Source organism: Pristiophorus japonicus, unplaced genomic scaffold (genome assembly GCF_044704955.1).
Source record: "Pristiophorus japonicus isolate sPriJap1 unplaced genomic scaffold, sPriJap1.hap1 HAP1_SCAFFOLD_395, whole genome shotgun sequence".
Lineage (NCBI taxonomy): Eukaryota > Metazoa > Chordata > Chondrichthyes > Pristiophoridae > Pristiophorus > Pristiophorus japonicus.
The window spans coordinates 206,246-224,141 of NW_027253816.1; the positions used below are offsets into that span (position 1 = coordinate 206,246).

Sequence of the window (17,896 nt, forward strand, 5' to 3'; positions counted from 1 at the left end):
AAAACTGCTGTCACTTACCGGACACCAGAAGTGTCCATGTTGGTAATGGGGCGCACTGGTGGTGACACAATATGTCCCACCCCCTATGTATGCTACCTGTGGAGGGACATGGTCTTGTGTCATTACTTCCATGGTGCAGTTAATAGGCTGTGCACCAGCAGCTTTAAACCCACAATGTGACTTTGAATGGGCACTTAATTACTGGGGACACAATATTACGTATGCACCCCGGCTCCGGCACCTGGAGAGGTCAGTACCCGTTACAGCGTGCTCCCACTTTATGACATCGGATGGGACCGCTGCGAAACGAATGTGTGCACCTCCCTGAATAACTCCAATGTTCTCCACCCGTATACTGGTGCGGGTCGGGCTGTCCCACCCATGACCGGCATCCTTAATACTATCCCCATAATAGTGTGGTGAGATTTCCCACAGTCTACTGGGACAGGGTAGGCTTCAGAGGCTAGGCGGAGCTGGCACGGGCTTAGTGAATTGCTGTATGGGTGGAGGGCTGCGAGGTGCTTGTTCCTGATCCAAGAGGGGACTACACCTTGTTTTAAATCCTCCAGGTTGTTGCGGCCCTCGCCCAACACCCATGCCGCATATAGTACGCACACCTCGTTCTGTGCAGCCTGTTCAGAAGTGTTTCTATCCTCCCGTATAAGTGAATTCACTGTCTGTGCATGTTTTTCCAGCTCAGCCACTATTTCTTTTAAATGGACAGTCATAGCCTGGTCCTCGTGTAGTTCTGATCCTACTACGGTATTCTCCTGTTTTAGTATTTTTCTCAATTAGGTCTTTAAACTGTTTATCTGTGTTTGCAGCTCTATGTCATCGAGGCTATTTATTACAGAGGATGCTGTATTGTAGGTAGTGAAAACATCGTTTATGATTCCCTTTCTAGGTCTCCCTGAGCCCATGGTGTCCCTAGTGTTTAGGGTGTATAGGTCTGCTTTGTCTACATTTCCAAAGTCTAACTCATAACATTTCTTGAACATGTCTCTAAGTAGGGCCTGGTATAGCAGCTCTGTTTCCTTTGGACACCATGCAGGTAGGTGTAACTCGGTAAGGTTTAATATTACTGAAGCTACTGCATAATGTACCCCCTGATATAACACCTTTTCAGTCGGTACCAATACTAATCCGTTCCCAGGTCCCTTGGTGGTGGTAGGACATCTTTCTATTACTGTGCGTATTGGCGGGGTTGTGGGCAGGGGTTTCTTAATGTGTGCTCTTAGTTCGGTGGCGTTAATTGGGAGTGGGGAGTGTGGGACCGCGCACCCGTGTAGGCTAGAATCCCACCCCATCCCTTCCCCTTCATCTTGCCATTGCCTGGTGAAGGCGATCAATATGCCTGCAGGACAAATATTCTCTGATCCCCACATGCAAACATAAATTCCTTGTTCGGACTCCCACCATCTGTCCCAACGCACTGTCCCTTCTCCCCATGTCCCCATGATGGTGTGGTACGTATCGTTACCGAGTCTTTCCCAGTCCGATTCTTGGTCCCATGGTCCTTGCTGAGTTTTCTGAGCCACCACCATCTTCCCAGGGGAATTTGTCCTTTGCAAGTCAAACATACACGCTTTCCCTCTGTAACACTGACGGGGAGCGATGATCCGTATCCGGAGGCATGGAACTGAGACCTCCCAGTAGGTAAAACCTTCCTGGCTGGAGTAGCGGTAGAATTAGATCCCAGCCACCCTGGCCATCTTCCCTCGTGGGCGTAAATGACGAGTTCTTCCACGTCTCGGGGGCCATCCCCGGCGGTTATGATCGGTGCTCTCCCTCCTGAACACACGTAAATGAGGGATTCTTCCACGTCTCCTCTGTCGCTGCTGCTCATCCTGATCAGGGTGAGCAGGAATAGGATCCTTCTCATGCTGCTCTATCTCCTGTAGGGGTACATGAAACATTGTCTAGCCCTGAGAAAGTTCTCTGGCTTGACAAAGGTGACCGAGTTCCGAATTTGGGCTCATAGCCTTTAATTGACTGGCTGTCTTATTCAGTTCCTTGTGGACTGACTCCTGCTTTTAACTTTTATCTCACAGCAGTTTTGCTTGTTATCTTACCGGTGCTTCCTTAATAGCTATACTGGTAGATTCTTCTTACTCCCGGGTGTTACCTGGCCTGTGTCTCTTTTAACAGCTGCACAGGTAGATTCTTTTTCTTACCCAGTTAACTAATACGTATACACTTATCATTACACAGATAAATCTTACGCTATTCTAAACTTATTCACTAAACATACTTAAATTCATATTGCTAAACATACTTAAATTCACATCACTATATATGTACATCTGCCACCCGTCTCCGGGTGGCCAGGTTAATTCCTGCCTTCTCTTTTTCTTCTTCTCCCGCTGGGTGTCCAGCGAGGTAGGTGATAGATCGGTCTGCACCGTCTAACCCTAAGTACCCTGACCGGACGTGGGTTTGAGTCCCATACTATCGGGGGAACGTCCCCTCCAGTGCTGCAGCACACCGCTCCATTGGGGGTGGCTGCCTGGTCGAGGGCTATGGGCTGGGGACTCCCACTTGGTGGTTGGTCCACCGCCATCTCTTCTGGGGGTCCCTTGTTGCCCGAGGCTACTGGCTGGGTGTCCCTGCTCGCGGGCTGGTCTCTGACCTTAGGTGCCCTTTGTGGCTGCTCCCTTTCCCGGGGTTGAACCATTTAATATGGAGCACTGGTGACCACAGTGTCTTTGGCCGTGGTGTGCAGGGAGTCCTTCTTAAGGCTCCGGCTGCTGGAGGTGCATCCGAGTCCTAAATGATTGGGGGGACAACTCCTCCAGTAACACAGTCCACCGCCCCTCTAGGTACAGTCTGTGGGTCTGCTGAAACTCTTTAAACAGTTGGCCATACACTGATGGAAAATACTGGGGCTGTTGTGAAAGCCCTGAGGGAGACAGTTCCAAGTGTATTGCTGTCCCTTAAAGGTAAAAGCAAACTTGTACTGACCTTCCCTTCTTAAAGGTATGGACCAGAACACGTTGGAAATATCGAGCACCATGAAGGTGGTCGCGGATGTTGGGATACTTCCAATGAGGTCGGCGACAGCAGCAACAGTGGGTGCACAGGCGGGGATGTTACGGTTGAGTACTCGATAGTCCACCATGGCTCTCCAGGAGTTGTCCGGTTTCTTAACCGGTCACAATGGAGAGTTCACATGGGTAGCTATTGGTCTCAATACCCCCTGTTTAACCAGCAAACCCAAGGCTGTTTCCATGTCTGCCTCCGCCTCCCTGGGGAAGTTATACTGTTTCTTTGGTCGGGTCACGGGGTCCCCATCTATGCTAACCTCGACCCCATTTATTCTCCCGCAGTCGTGTTTGTGAATGGCAAAAGCTGCAAGGTTTTTCCACACATACTGTTGATATTCTACAGGGGTGTTACTGACCAGTGATTCAAGGGTCGTAACCCTCCTTTGGTTTCATGGTGCACACCGTCCCTTTTCCCTGTTTTCCCAGGATAACCTTCACCTCACTCTCTCTGTCCCGTGCAGACTGACCCCCAAAGACACTTAAATCCACTAGGATCCCGTGGCCTAGGAGGAAGTCAGCCCCCCAGGATCCCTCTCCCTTCCTGCTCCCACTTTATCAGGACACAAGTCCACTTAGTGTGGAGTGTACTTAAATGAATGGAGAGCGGAACGGAGAATGAGCCAGTCTGTTCAGTGCCTGTGAAACCCACCAAGCTGTAGGGGACCCCGTTAGACAGAGGTGAGGTGGCGGGGTTAGCTACATAGACAAGGGTGCTTGAGGCACCGGTGTCCAGCAGCTAAGTCCCTTTCACCTTTTCCACTTCCATCTGTACGGTCGGTCTCCCCCACGCATCATACTCAAGGGCACACTGGTGGACAGGCTGCGCCTGTCCTAGTTACGGTTTTGGTTGCGAGGGGGCAGATGGGATTTCGGTACTGGTGGCGGTGGCTACCTTCCCAGGGCCATCTAACATGACTCGGAGTGCAGTTAAAAAGGTCTCAAATGAGTGGGGAGGGACTGGCTTATCTGTCTCGGTCTTTTGGACAGGGGCTGGGGAATTCTTTCCTGTGCTATTCTTCCAAGGATTTTTACAATCCTTTCTCCAGTGCCCACTCTTTCCGCACCCAAAGCAGGTATGTTTTGTATCGGAGGAGTTGCCCCCCTCGAGCCGCCATTCCCTCTTGTCTTGGTTAGGTCGGATTTCGTGAACCCTTCCCTTTTGTGGGTGCTCTTCTGTCCCTCTGCCATTTCTGTAAGCTAGGGTCAGTTGCCTAAGCACTCCCTGGTCCGTGGCTTGGGGATCTCTGGGGTCGAACCAGGCCTCAGCCTTGGTTCCTATTCTGGGTAAACTGTTAGCGACTAGGCTTCAGAGCCAGTGTGCGAATTTGTCCGGGTTTAAGTGACCTCTGTCTATGTCCCCACTACAGGCACTTTTGTACACCAGCCACAGTCGGTCTGCGAAAGCCTGTGGGGTTTCTCCTGTGAACTGCACCGTTTTCTCTACTCTAGAGAAGGGACTCCCGTCATTGCAGCCCATAGTTTCTAAAATGTCCTTTTGGATGGCAGCAAGTGTTTTCTGTCCTTTTTTGCTCTCAGACTGGGCCCGGGTAGTCTACGTGAACACGTGACCATGGCCTGGTGGGCCAGGGCCACGGGCTGAGTGGGGCCTCCCTGGGGGCATTTCCCAGCTGAGAACACGTTGTGCACCTGCGAACCCAGTGTTCCAGGTCTGAGTCAATTCCCAGCCACCACACATATGACCGGGCAATGACCTTCATTAGCACGATGCTTGGGTGCTCGCTGTGGGGTTCCCTGATGAATGCTTCCCTTCCTTTCTGGGGCATTACTACCCGGCTGCCCCATAGCAGGCAGTCGGCTTGGATGGAGAGCTCCTCCATCCGTCTGTGAAACGGCCTGACCTCCTCGGGACACGCTCCATGTGCTGGCGCCCAATCCCCAGTCAGGACACATTTCTTTATCAGGGATAGGAGGGGATCTCTGTTGGTCCAGATTTTGATCTAGCGGACTATGATGGGGGACCCTGCGGTGTCGAAAGCCTCAATGGCCATGACCATCTCCGCGCTTTGTTCCGACGCCCCCTTGGTGATCGCCAGTGGGAGCCTGCTGAGCGCACCAGCACAATTTTCGGTGCCTGGCCGGTGACGTATGGTGTAGTCATACGCAGCCAGCGTGAGGGCCCACTGCTGTATGCGAGCCGACGCATTGGCATTGACAGCCTTGCTGTTGGACAACAGGGATGTTAACGGTTTGTGGTCCGTTTCTAACTCGAAGCTTCTGCCGGTGCATCTTTTTCACCCCGTACACACATGCGAGTGCTTCCTTTTCAACCATCCCATATCCCCGTTCTGCCTGGGAGAGCGACCTGGAGGCATAAGCCACAGGTTGGAGTTGGCCCTCATCATTACTCTGCTGCAACACGCACCCAACCCCACAGGATGATGCATTACACGTTAAAACCAGTTTCTTACAGGGGTTGTACAAGGTCAACAGCTTGTTAGAGCAAAGCAGATTCCGCGCCCGATTGAAAGCCCGTTCTTGACAGTCCCCCCAAAGCCATTCACAACCCTTACGCAGGAGCACGTGCAGTGGCTCCAACAATGTGCTTAAGTTCGGCAGAAAGTTCCCCAAGTAGTTCAATAGTCCCAGAAATGACCACAGCTCCGATGTGTTGCCGGGTCTGGGCGCACGACGGATCACCACCGTTTTGGATTCGGTAGGCCGGATCCCTTCTGCGGCAACCCTCCTGCCCAAAAACTCGACCTCTGGAGCCAAAAACACGCACTTGGATTTCTTTAGTCGCAAGCCTACCCGGTCCAGTCGGCGTGGAGGTGTTCCTCGGTTTCTCGACCCTTGATAAGGATGTCATCTTGGAATACGATTGTTCCAGGGATGGATTTAAGCAAGCTTTCCATGTTCCTCTGGAAGATAGCGGCCACTGACCGGATGCCAAACGGACACCTGTTGTAAACAAACAGCCCCTTGTGCGTAGTGATGGTGGTCAGAAGCTTGGATTCTTCAGCCAGTTCCTGAGTCATGTAGGCTGAAGTGAGGTCCAACTTGGTGAACAGCTTGCCATCTGCCAGCGTGGAAAAAAGATCCTCCGCTCTCGGGTATTGGTCCTGTAGTGACACTCGGTTGATGGTGGCCTTGTAGTCGCCACAAATCCTGACCAAGCCATCAGCTTTAAGGACAGGAACAATGGGACTTGCCCAGGCACTGAATTCAACAGGCGCAGTTATGCCCTCTCTTAGCAGCCTGTCCAACTCACTCTTAATTCTCTCAAGCATCACATACAGCACGGCTCTGACTTTGTGGTGCACTGGTCTGGCGTCCGGAGTGATGAGCACTACTTTGGTGCCCTTAAAGGTCCCGACACCTGGTTGAAAAAGTGTCTCGAATTTCTGTAGGACCTGTGAGCATGAACTTCGCTCCACAGATGAAATGGTGTGCACATCCCCCCATTTCCAGTTCATCTCGGCTAGCCAGCTCCTCCCCAAGAGCGCGGGGCCATTCCCCGGGACAATCTGGCAGCCGGTTCTCTGATCCATTGTGTGTGACCACCAAGTTTGCACTGCCTAGTACTGGGATGATCTCTCCGGTGTACGTCTGTAGCTGCGTGTCAATGCATTCCAGTTTGGGCCTGTTAGCTTTGAGTGGCCATAGTTTTTCAAATTGTTGGGCACTCATAAGTGACTGGCTGGCTCCTGTGTCCAGCTCCATGCGTACCGGGATGCCATTTAGTAGAACTTTCATCATCATAGGTGGCGTTTTGGTGTACGAGCTGTGGACGTCTGCCACATGAACCCGCTGGACTTCAGCGTCCATGGCTTTGCCCCAAGCACCACCTTGCCTTGCCGACCCCTCGTCTGGTTCCTCTGCCTCGTAAACTAGCCTCGCTACGGGCTTTCTGCACATTCTAGCCAGATGTCCACTGAAGTTACAGTTTCTACAGATTGTAAAGAAAAGGTTCAGCATGGACACTGAGGAACCTGAGGAAGATCATGAGTTGTCACCCATATCACTGCCAGTGAACGAGCAGCAAGGACATTCACCAGCATGCACAGTCCCTGCGGCCAGCCCGGACAGGCCGGAATCACCTCAGGTGACAGAGACGCATGCAAAGGCCCAATCACCAGAGCCCCAACTGCGGCGCTCCACAAGAGAGCGTCGACCGCCTGAAAGACTCAATCTTTGACCCAAAGACGTTGGGGGGAGGTGATGTCATGTTTGTAACCTTCACATAACTGTAACCTTTATGTAACAACACTGTACACTGTATACACCTGAGTAATGTATACCTTGACCACAGGGGGTGAACTTGTGGGAGACACTCCTCACCTGGTCATCCAGGTATGTAAAGGGAGGTCCCACGCAGGGTCAGCACTGCTTGGTCCTGGGAATAAAGGTTCAGGTCACGTAGTGACCTTGTCTGCAATACATGCCTCATGTGATTCTATAGTAAGGTATAAGGACACTACATTTTTTAAACCTACAGGTTTTCGCAGCATGTCTGCCACAGCATGAGCTGAGATTGTTGTGAACAAAGGAACTGTTAACAGGCATTCCTCTCTGATTGTCTCTTTGATTATTCCTGAGCACTCTGTTGCTGAGTGTCAATGGTCCCATCCCGGGATGCATTGTCCCTTGTGATGGTATGAATTGCCAATCCCCCTGCCATTGTCTCTGTTGCTGGCCCATCCTAGAGCCTGTTGCTGCCTGGGCGGTGTCGAATTGCTCTTGCCTGTCTGCGGGGTTCTGTGTCTCGTTTACAATGTTAACTCTCTGGTCCACATTGGAACCAGGGCTGCGCGCGTAAATTATCTTAGTCTCCTCTTCCCCTGCCATGAAGGTCTGAGCTATCAGCGTTGCCCTTTCCAAAGTCAAGTCCTTGGTCTCAATAAGCTTCCTGGAAATCCTGGCATGACCAATGAAGAAATCCCTTAACATCTCCCCCCTGCAGGTGTCTGTGAACTTACAGAGGCTGGCCAAACGCCGAAATTCCGCAACAAAGTCCGATATGCTTTGTCCCTCCCAACGCCGGTGTGTACAGAACCGGTGCCGGGCCATGTGTATACTGCTCGCCGGTTTGAGGTGCTCACCGATCAAAGTGCTGAGCTCTTCAAAGGACTTGTCCGCCGGCTTCTCAGGTGTGAGCAGGTCTTTCATCAGCGCGTTCGTCTTGGATCCACAGCTGGTCAGTAGATGCGCTCTCCATTTGTCAGCCGCTTCCTCTCCCAGCCAGTCCTTCGTGACAAAGCTCTGCTGGAGCCTCTCAACAAAATCTTCCAAGTACTCACCAACACTGTACCATTCCTCTGTGCTACCGGTGGCCATCCTCGTGGGTCGTTGATTCCCGTTTCTCATCGCCAAATGTAGTGTCCTTACACCTTACTATAGAATCACACGAGGCATGTATTGCAGACAAGGTCACTATGTGACCTGAACCTTTATTCCCAGGACCAAGCAGTGCTGATCCTGCGTAGGACCTCCCTTTATATACCTGGATGACCAGGTGAGGAGCGTCTCCCACAAGTTCACCCCCTGTGGTCAAGGTTTGCATTACTCAGGTGTATACAGTGTACAGTGTTGTTATATAAAGGTTACAGTTATGTGAAGATTACAAACATGACAATGTCCCCACTACAGGCGCTTTTGTACACCGGCCACAGTCGGTCTGCGAAAGTCTGTGGGGTTTCTCCTGTGAGCTGCACCGTTTTCTCTACTCTAGAGAAGGGACTTCCGTCATTGCAGCCCACAGCTTCTAAAATGTCCTTTTGGACGGCAGCAAGTGTTTTCTGTCCTCTTTTGCTCTCAGTAGAGAGGGACTGGTACAGTTTGCTGTCTAGAAATAGGAGAAGCACCTTTGCCATTTCGGCATCGTCACACCCATTAATATCCCCTGCCTGTTCCACTTCCATAAAGTGATCCGAAGGGTCTCCCTTTGGAGTTAGCTTTCCCAGGTGGCTTATCATAGCCCTAAGCTGGTGGGGAGTGTGAGGGACCACAAACTGACTTTCCAGGGGCCATGGACCCCCGTTAAGGGTGGGCGGGCCAAACTTCTGTTGCCGGACCGGGCACATTGGCCCTGGTTCTGGCTCTCCCTGTTCTGGCTCGCCTCCCTCTCCTCCCTGCGGCCAAGCCGAACTGAAACTCGGTGCTACAGGTGGTGGTGGTTTACTATCTCTGTCCGCCCCGCAACTGATTTACCCCTCCTGCTGCTGAACCGGTATAGTCACCGGTGCCACAGGTAGTGGCCAGGTAGTTTCTTCCTTCTCTTGCAGGTTTTCCTGGGGTGTACCCGGGCTTATTAGGCATACCATGCCTTTTGCCTCGGACAGAGCAAGGTTTAAACTTTTAATTTGTTGCTCGTAGGGACTCCCGATTCAAACCCATTAGTGCTAGCTACTTTATACGCTGCTTGCACATCTTTGAATCTTTCATGGAGCTCTTTTACTTGTAGGGTGAGGCGAGTGCTTTCTTCCCTCAGTGACTTTTCATTACTTTTGGCCTCAGTAACCTGACATTGAAAATAGTGCTGACTGTTTTTAAACCTTTCCATTATTTGGGTCCTTTCCTGTTTTAGCTTACGGAGTTCTCCTGATAATCTTTCTTCTGACATAACCCTTTTCTGGTAGCTCTCTGCACATTCCCATAACTCTGCCTGCAATGTTTCATTCATTCTGTCTAGCAGTTGGACCTGTCGCTGTAGACAGACCAACCAAATTGCTTTCTCTATTGCTTCTTTGTGATCTTTACTTGCTGTCCACTGGGCTGCAGCGTCAGCGCAATAGACTAAGCACCCATTCTTTAGTTACACTGATCTTCTTATATACATTGGAGGAAATGCTCTCTTCCATTTTGGTTCTTTGCCCCAAACCAGCACTCTCTACATCACACCCCGTGTACCAGAGTCATACCACGGTCGCCATTTTGTAAGGGGCGGGGGGGGGGGGGTATTTGTTGTGGTCTCTATGAGGGGGTCAGGTTCCCTTCTGACCAACTTGAGCGGTTTCGAATCGCTCCCCCTCCCTTGGGTTCTGTACTCTGGATTTATTTGGGAGGTGTGACAAAAGTGCAGAGGACACTGGTTTGATGCAAAGAACTTCGGTTTTATTAAAGTCAAGGTAATACAGGCTTATTTACTCTAGAAAGAAAATACACGGCCAAACTTACAATCACTCTAACAAATAACAAGACAAGGAAAGGTACAAGGTCAAACTTATAATCACTCTAATAAAGTACAATACACTACACATTCAAAGGGGGTTGCAGTAAAATTATACCTGCCACCTCCCAATACCTAATTCTAGCCAGGTTAGACTCCAGGGCAGGGACTTATGCTTACCAATCCTTTTGATAGTTAATGGTAGATGGTGATGTTCTTCCTTCCTTCAGGACTTCAAGACTTCGAGGCTGGAGAAGTTAGTTTTACAACTGTCATGTTGGTTTCTCTCCTTGTCTTGATGAGGTAGTAGCGACCACCTCTCTCCCCCACACTAACCTCTGTTGAAAAACAGGGGCAGTTATACGATTTCAGTGTTCTAATCTTGCCACCCAATCTGTTCACAATCCATTGTATAATTTTGGCGGGCATGGTTCTTCTTCGTAATATTTTGTTGGGCTCGTTAAAGTTGATATGTCTTGGTGGGTTGATCTTCGAAAAACTGTTTCCTGATGGAAAAATTAGTTTGGTAATTGCAATGTCCTTTTGTGCTTCGTCTTTCGCATAGAGGCTGGATTGGGCCTCTTTGTGATGTATATGCTGAAAATGGTTTGTCCAGACCCATGTTGATGGGGAGCTATCTCTGGGCGATACTGTGATGGTAATGTTGCTTGTGGAGGAAGATGTCCAAATACTCATTCTTCCAGACAGGTTACCTCAGTCTTCACACCCAGACAGTTCCAATAATCAAGTTGTTCCCTCGATCCGCCCACAGGCTTGAATTTGTCTTGTAAAAGTTCATAACTCTATTAAAGTTCGTAGTGTCCTCCCTAAGCACTTTAGAGTTCCAAACTTTTCAGTAGATAGTCCCAAATTAAATTTCCTTTCGAATGAGCCCAAACATAGGGGGGGTTCTGGTGAATTTTTCTCACTGCACCCCGGTGTCCTGGCCAATATTTATCCCTCAACCAACATCACTAAAACAGATTATCTTGTCATTATCACATTGCTGTTTGTGAGATCCTGCTGTATGCCATTTGGCTGCTGAGTTTTCTACATTTTTTTTTTACTCATTCCTGGGATATGGGTGTTGCTGGTAAGGCCAGCATTTATTGCCCATCCCTAATTTCCCTTGAGAAGGTGATGGTGAGCCGCCTTCTTGAACTGCTGCAGTCTGTGTGATGAAGTTACTCCCAAAGTGTTGTTCGGGAGTGAGTTCCAGGATTTTGACTCAGCGATGGGTGTTCCCATGTGCCTTATTCCCTTGTCCTTCTAGTTGGTATAGGTCGTGGGTTTGGGAGGTGCTGTCGAAGAAGCCTTGATGAGTTGCTGCAGTGCATCTTGTAGATGGTACACACTGAAGCCATGGTGCGCCGGTGGTGGAGGGAGTGAATGTTTAAGGTGGTGGATGGTGTGTCAATCAAGCGGGCCGTTTTGTCCTGGATGCTGTCGAGCTTCTTAAGTGTTGCTGGAGCTGCACTCATCCAAGCAAGTGGAAAGTATTCCATCACACTCCTGGCTTGTGCTTTGTAGATGGTGAAACGACTTCAGGAGTCAGTTGATGAGACAAATGCCGCAGAATACCCAGCCTCTGACCTGCTCTTGTAGCCACAGTATTTATGTGGCTTGTCCAGTTAAGTTTCTGGTGACCCCCAGGATGTTGATGGTTGGGGATTCGGCGGTGGCATTGAATGTGAAGGAGCGCTGGTTAGACTTTCTTGTTGGAGATAGTCATTGCCTGGCACTAGTGTGCACGAATATTACTTGCCACTTATCAGCCCAGCCTGAATGTTGACCAGGTCTTGCTGCATGCGGGCATGGACTGCTTCATTATCTGAGGAGTTGCGAATGGAACTGAACACTGTGGAATCATCAGCGAACATCCCCACTTCTGACCTTATGATGGAGGGAACAATGACTGCACTTCAAAAGTACTTCAATGCTTGTAACGGTTGTAATTGTTTGCAGTGCGTTGGGATGGCCTGAGGTTGTGAAAGGCGCGATATAAATGCAAGTCTTTTTACTTTTTAAGCAGAGGTCCACGAGCTGCATCTACTCACCTTCTCTGTCAGAAAATGGTACAGAGGAGGAGAGCAGTTAAAAAAATAATTGAAGTGGGGAAAAATATACTAAGTGGTAAAGTACCAAAGTAGAAGAATGTGTCAAGAGGAAGTGTAAGATTAGACAAATGTTCTGGAGTTTTACTGGATTTCCTGTGTGGGATGGGGGAGAAGAAACACAGCAGCACTTCCTTTAGCAGATTAGGTAGGGTAGCATGCATACCGAAGCAAATGGTGCATTAAATAAACAGGCTTGCTTCATGAGTTGGATGCCCTTTCCTGGTTTCATGCTTTCTTAGAGTCATACTTCGTAACTTTGTTTGTTTACAGGTTATGCTAGTTTAGTAGTTATGATACTAGACTAGAAACTCAGATATTGTGAGTTCATGTCCCACCATGGCAAGTTGTACATTTTGAATTCAATGCATGTGATAATTTGTGGGCTGACATATGAAAAATGACCATGAAAGCTGCCGCATTGTTGTGAAAACCCAACTGGTTCAGTTCCCTTCGGGGAAGGAGCGTGTTCTGGGCTACATGTCACTCCAATCCCACACCACACAGTTGATTCTAAATGCCCTCAGAGTACCTATGGATGGGCAATGAATACTGGCTCAATAGTATTTATTCCACATTCCAAGAATTAAAAAAAAACGTTATTAACTCAAAATTGTTTAATAACCAGTGATTATTGCTGTTGTGGAAAACATAGCAGATGGAGGGCACTCAATATATTTTAATAAACGGTGTTTTATACTTAATCTTTATTATATTACATCATTTTCATTTGGTAGACCACAAGTATAACACAGTTCCTTACATTGTATTTTTTGGCAACAACAGAATACTTTCTACATTCACCTGAAAAAGATGGGAGTGCGCGTGTAAAATATGAGAAGATTCTATCATAGAGGGAGAAAAGGCACATTGATCTACTTTTGGCCTGAATTTTCCTGACGTGGTGTTTCTAGTAAGTATCAGTGGCACAAATACAGCTATTGCACATTATACCCTAGATATTAGTGAACTAATGCTTAATGCATGCGTATGGCATTTCTCTGTCTGCTATGATAATGGAGAGTTTGACCCATTTACTTCCAGTTGCTTGTTACAGCTTCACTGTCCATACCAGAGTCAATTTCAGTGTCTGCATTTCCCACTGTTAGACCAGACTGAGAACAGGCGCTGTAATTATCAGTAGAGGCCATTCCATGTCACCACTAGCTGGTATTTATAACACCTCCATTTTGGTTTTGTCTGTTCAGTCCAAAAGCCATGAGGTAACAACGCTGGAAAATAGAATTTATTTTCACTTTTGCAAACAGTGACAAAATGAAGCTCTCTCTGATCTAGTACAGTATTGGTTACATTAAGTAAGGTGTTTTCTCTTATGTAGTTCCAACAGTACATCCCAGCAATTTTAGAAGAATATCCGGGATGAATATTTCCATTTACTTCACATTCTATACCCACATGGCCTCTCAGAAACACTGATAAATCGTTACCAGTATTAATGCTGTCTGCCTTTTCTAGATGGGACTTGAGACAGGGAAACACATTCCTGAGAAGGACAGGCTAACTACCATTTGTTCACATTTTTCTTTCCATTTAATGAGACAGACAAGCTCAAATGCAAACCCTAGTAGACTGTATGAGTACAATTATGTTGATTTTCCTCATAGTAAAAGTTTCCAGATCACATTAAGTCCCAGTAATTGCACTTTCAGCACACTTTGATAACTGTCTTCACTTATTCAGTCTTTTTGCACTTCTTCCTTGTCCCTTCATTAAGATCTTCCTTTGTCTTGGCTGTGTACGGAGACTGATTGCAAGGGGGGGAGCTCTGCATATTGTCACGAGAGCAGACACGATCATGATCATCGTATGTACCCCAGGCGGTCCCAAAGACAATGGGGCAAATGAAGGCTTCAATTGGAGCGAAAGGTGACCCTTGGGAGTGTGTTGCTGTCATGAACACCTACAATGGCAGAATGCAAAATATCAACAGCTAGTGAAATCCATTTACTTTTCGCATTGCTTATTTTGTTGACCTTATTTTCCAATCACTTGTAATTATACATAAGGTAGGAAAAGAAATAGACCATTTAGCCCCTCAAGTATGTTTCACCATTCAATTAGATCATGGTTGGTCCATTTACCTGCCTTTGATCCATATTCCGTAGCTAAGAAGAATCTATCGATTGACCCAGCATCCACAGTCTTTTGTGGAGAATCCAGATAGCCACAGTCCTTTGTGTAAAAAAGTGCTCTTGATTTCACTCGTAAATGACTTAGCTCTAATTTTAAGATTTGTCCCCTTATCTTGGATTCCCACACCAGATTTGTTGTTCTTGTATTTGAAGTGGATGACCTCACACTTCTCTCCATTGAACTCCATCTGCTATAGTTTTGCCCATTCACTCAGTCTATCTATATCCATTTCTAACTTGCTGCTCCCATCCACACACCTTACCGTGCCCTTTTATCTTAGTTTCATCTGCAAACTTGGATGTACAACTTTATATTTTTTCATCCAAGTCATTAATATATACGGGGGCCGACTTTGGTGGCCACCCATTTATCAGTGGCCACCAGGCGGGAGGTCCGATTTTGGCGCCCACTGCCGCTGGGGCCCGTCAGGAGCCGCTGTGTGGGCGGCAGCGGGAGTGGCAGTTGGCGTCAGTCGGCGGGACTCGGAGGCAAATGTCATTAGGGTGCGTCAGGTGGAGGCGTCTCCACTCGGGTATTTTCGGAAGGCCTCCACTGCGCATGCACGGAATTTTGGCCTTTTTTTTTGTAGTTTTGGTGAAGGGACCTGTCATCATCATAGGCGGTCCCTCGAACGAGGATGACTTGCTTCCACATGAGTTCACAGATATTTCAATGAAGGACCCGATGTTCCAGTCCTGAACTCCAATTGAGGGGATGGAAGATGCCTGTGCATGGATTTTTTTAACGTGTGGTGACCATTGCACATCAATCACCACATGGGCTTGACAGAGCTCGGCTTTTATCCAGTGGCAAGGGTTGAACCAGGACGGCTGGAGACCTGCTCTGCTACACGAACCTAGTGCACACACATATCGCAATGTGGGCTGGCCCGTGCTGCCCCTGGGCCCTCGTCTCTTCTGGGCCCCATACATTCATTCGCCGCATCTCCGCCCACGATGTTCCAGGGCCCGGCGCTCCAGCTCTATAGCCCCAAGGGACCTGTAGTCCTTTTGTGGCCCTTGCACGCTAAGGAAGTTCTCATGGCCATAAAAGGAGAGCACTCAATTGCATCTTCGAGGAGAGAGGAGACAGAGAAGAGAGGAGAGAGAAGACAGAGAGGAGAAAGAGGAGACTGAGAGAGAGGAGACAGGAGAGGGAGAGAGAGAGGAGAGAGTTGGAGGTAGAGAGCAGAGGTGGCATTGGAGAGGGGCCAGTCCAAGTTGCAGAGGGGGCAGTGTGACAAATTTATACCCAGACTCTTGAGCAGCCATTCCTCTCATCATAGAGATGATTGGGCAGAAATCGTCAATGAAGATTGGCAAAACCAGGCCCAGAGCTCCGTGGTTCAATAAGCAGGAGTTGGAGGAGCTAGTGACAGAGGTGGAGCACAGGTACAGCGAACTCACCCGGGATGGTCGTGGCAAGCCTCCACCAGCCCAATACCGTCATCTTTGGATGTACATAGGTCAGATGGTCAGTGCAATGGGCAACATGGAACGAGATGGGGACCAATGCCGCAAACAGTGGAATGATTTGGTGGCGACAGCTAAAGTGAGCACAAATTTATTCGTCCCTCCTGTCCAAGCCCAAAAAGGTTGTGCGTGCGATGTGTCTGTGTGTGTGGGAGTGTGTGTGGGGGGCATGAACAAAGTGGGTAAAGGCTGCAACGTTTGTTTGTGTAGAGAAAACAAGCAGCTAAACAAGCAAGCCTGAGTGCGACCAGAGGGGGCTCCACACCCGAGGATACCGGATCCTTCCTGCACCCCCAGCCCATATCACCCATGTCCACCGCTCCCACCTCTGCCACCCAGGGCCAGGAAGAAGAGCCCCTTCACCTGGAGAAGCCAGAAGTGGCTGGCATCAGCTTCCTACCAAGTCAGCCAAGTGTCCCCAGAACCTCGGATCGGGCTCAGATTTCCTGAAGTTTCCAACAGACTCAACTCAAGAAAGCTCAAGCAAGCGCAGAGGCCGTGGCTCAAAGGGAAGCAAGGCCCCACCACCTAGCAGCAGCGAGCAACCACCTGCGGATGCAGCACGGCTTGCTCTAATGAACCAGATGGTGCAGCTATCAACCACCGGTGCGTGAAGGTAGGTCGCGAGCTGCTGCAGATCATGGCTGGAATAGTTGGCAGCATCGCTACATTCACCAAGCAGGATCAAAGGAGGGAGCGCCTTCTCACAGTGTTGGAGCGCACAACAGAAAGCGTTGAGGCCATAAGGCAGGAGATGGCTTCTGCACGCGTGCTGCAAGCTCCTGACCCCACACCCTCAAAGCAGACGGATGCGGAGGAGCAGGACATCCCGGCACCTTCGGTCCCGTGCCCTATGTTCTCACTGATAAACACACGTCTGCACACATCCCGGTGCCCTCCTACACAACCTCCTCAACCAGAGGCAGTGAGGGGCAAGGAAGGGCCAATTCGTCGTGTAGGCATGGGGAGGAAGAGGAAATCGGGCATAGCTGCAAGAGCGGCGGGGGGGGGTGGGGGCGGGGGAGAGAGGTGGTGATGCCGAGTGGAGGGGTGGGTGTTGCTTCCTCGTGTAAATGTATGTATATGTCATAATATTATGTAACATTTGTCATTGTGCACTTGTAAATACACTCACATTGTTCACCCTCTGTTTGTGCGTGTGTCATTTTAATATCATGTGTGATGCGTTGCGCTAAACACACATCTGTCCCTCAGGTCATCTGCTTCATCAGGAATATCTTCCCATCCACATCTGACTGCAGTGTATAATGGGGGTACAGGGCTGTAGTAATAACCGCCCTCCTGTATGGCTCAGAGACAGGGATCACATACAATAGACACCTCAAGTCGCTGGAGAAATTTCACCAACGATGTCTCCGCAAGATCCTGAAAATCCACTGGGAGGACATATGGACCAACGTTAGCGTCCTCGACCGGGCCAACATCCCCAACATTGAAGCACTGACCACATTCGATCAGCTCCGCTGGGCAGGCCACATTGTTCGCATGCCTGACACGAGACTCCCAAAGCAAGCGCTCTACTCTGAACTCCTTCACGGCAAACGAGCCAAAGGTGGGCAGAGGAAACGTTTAAAGGACACCCTCAATACCTCCTTGATAAAGTGCAACATCCCCACCGACACCTGGGTGTCCCTGGCCAAAGACCGCCCTAAGTGGAGGAGGTGCATCCGGGAGGGCGCTGAGCACCTCGAGTCTCATCGCCGAGAGCATGCAGAAAGCAAGCGCAGGCAGTGGAAAGAGCATGCGGCAAACCAGTCCCACCCACCCTTTCCCTCAACGACTGCCTGTCCCATCTGTGACAGAGACTGTAATTCTCGTATTGGACTGTTCAGTCACCTAAGAGTGGAAGCAAGTCTTCCTCGATTCCGAGGGACTGACTATGATGATGATGATGATGATGATAATGGGTCCTGTCATCAGACAAGACGACAATGAATGCAGGAAGGCTGCCACTCAATTACTCTA

The 17,896-nt window shown here is 49.3% G+C and overlaps 1 protein-coding gene across 1 annotated transcript in view; it reads right to left on the bottom strand.

Annotated features, from left to right (window-relative positions):
• Nucleotides 1-13,319: 13,319 nt before the first annotated feature.
• Nucleotides 13,320-17,896, bottom strand: part of LOC139250586 (trimeric intracellular cation channel type A-like) — a 31,978-nt gene continuing 27,401 nt past the window's right edge. The window contains exon 6 of the mRNA XM_070872985.1: nt 13,320-14,205. Within this exon, the coding sequence (XP_070729086.1) occupies nt 13,978-14,205 (228 nt within the window). The 3' untranslated portion in view covers nt 13,320-13,977. The remainder of the gene's footprint in view (nt 14,206-17,896) is intronic.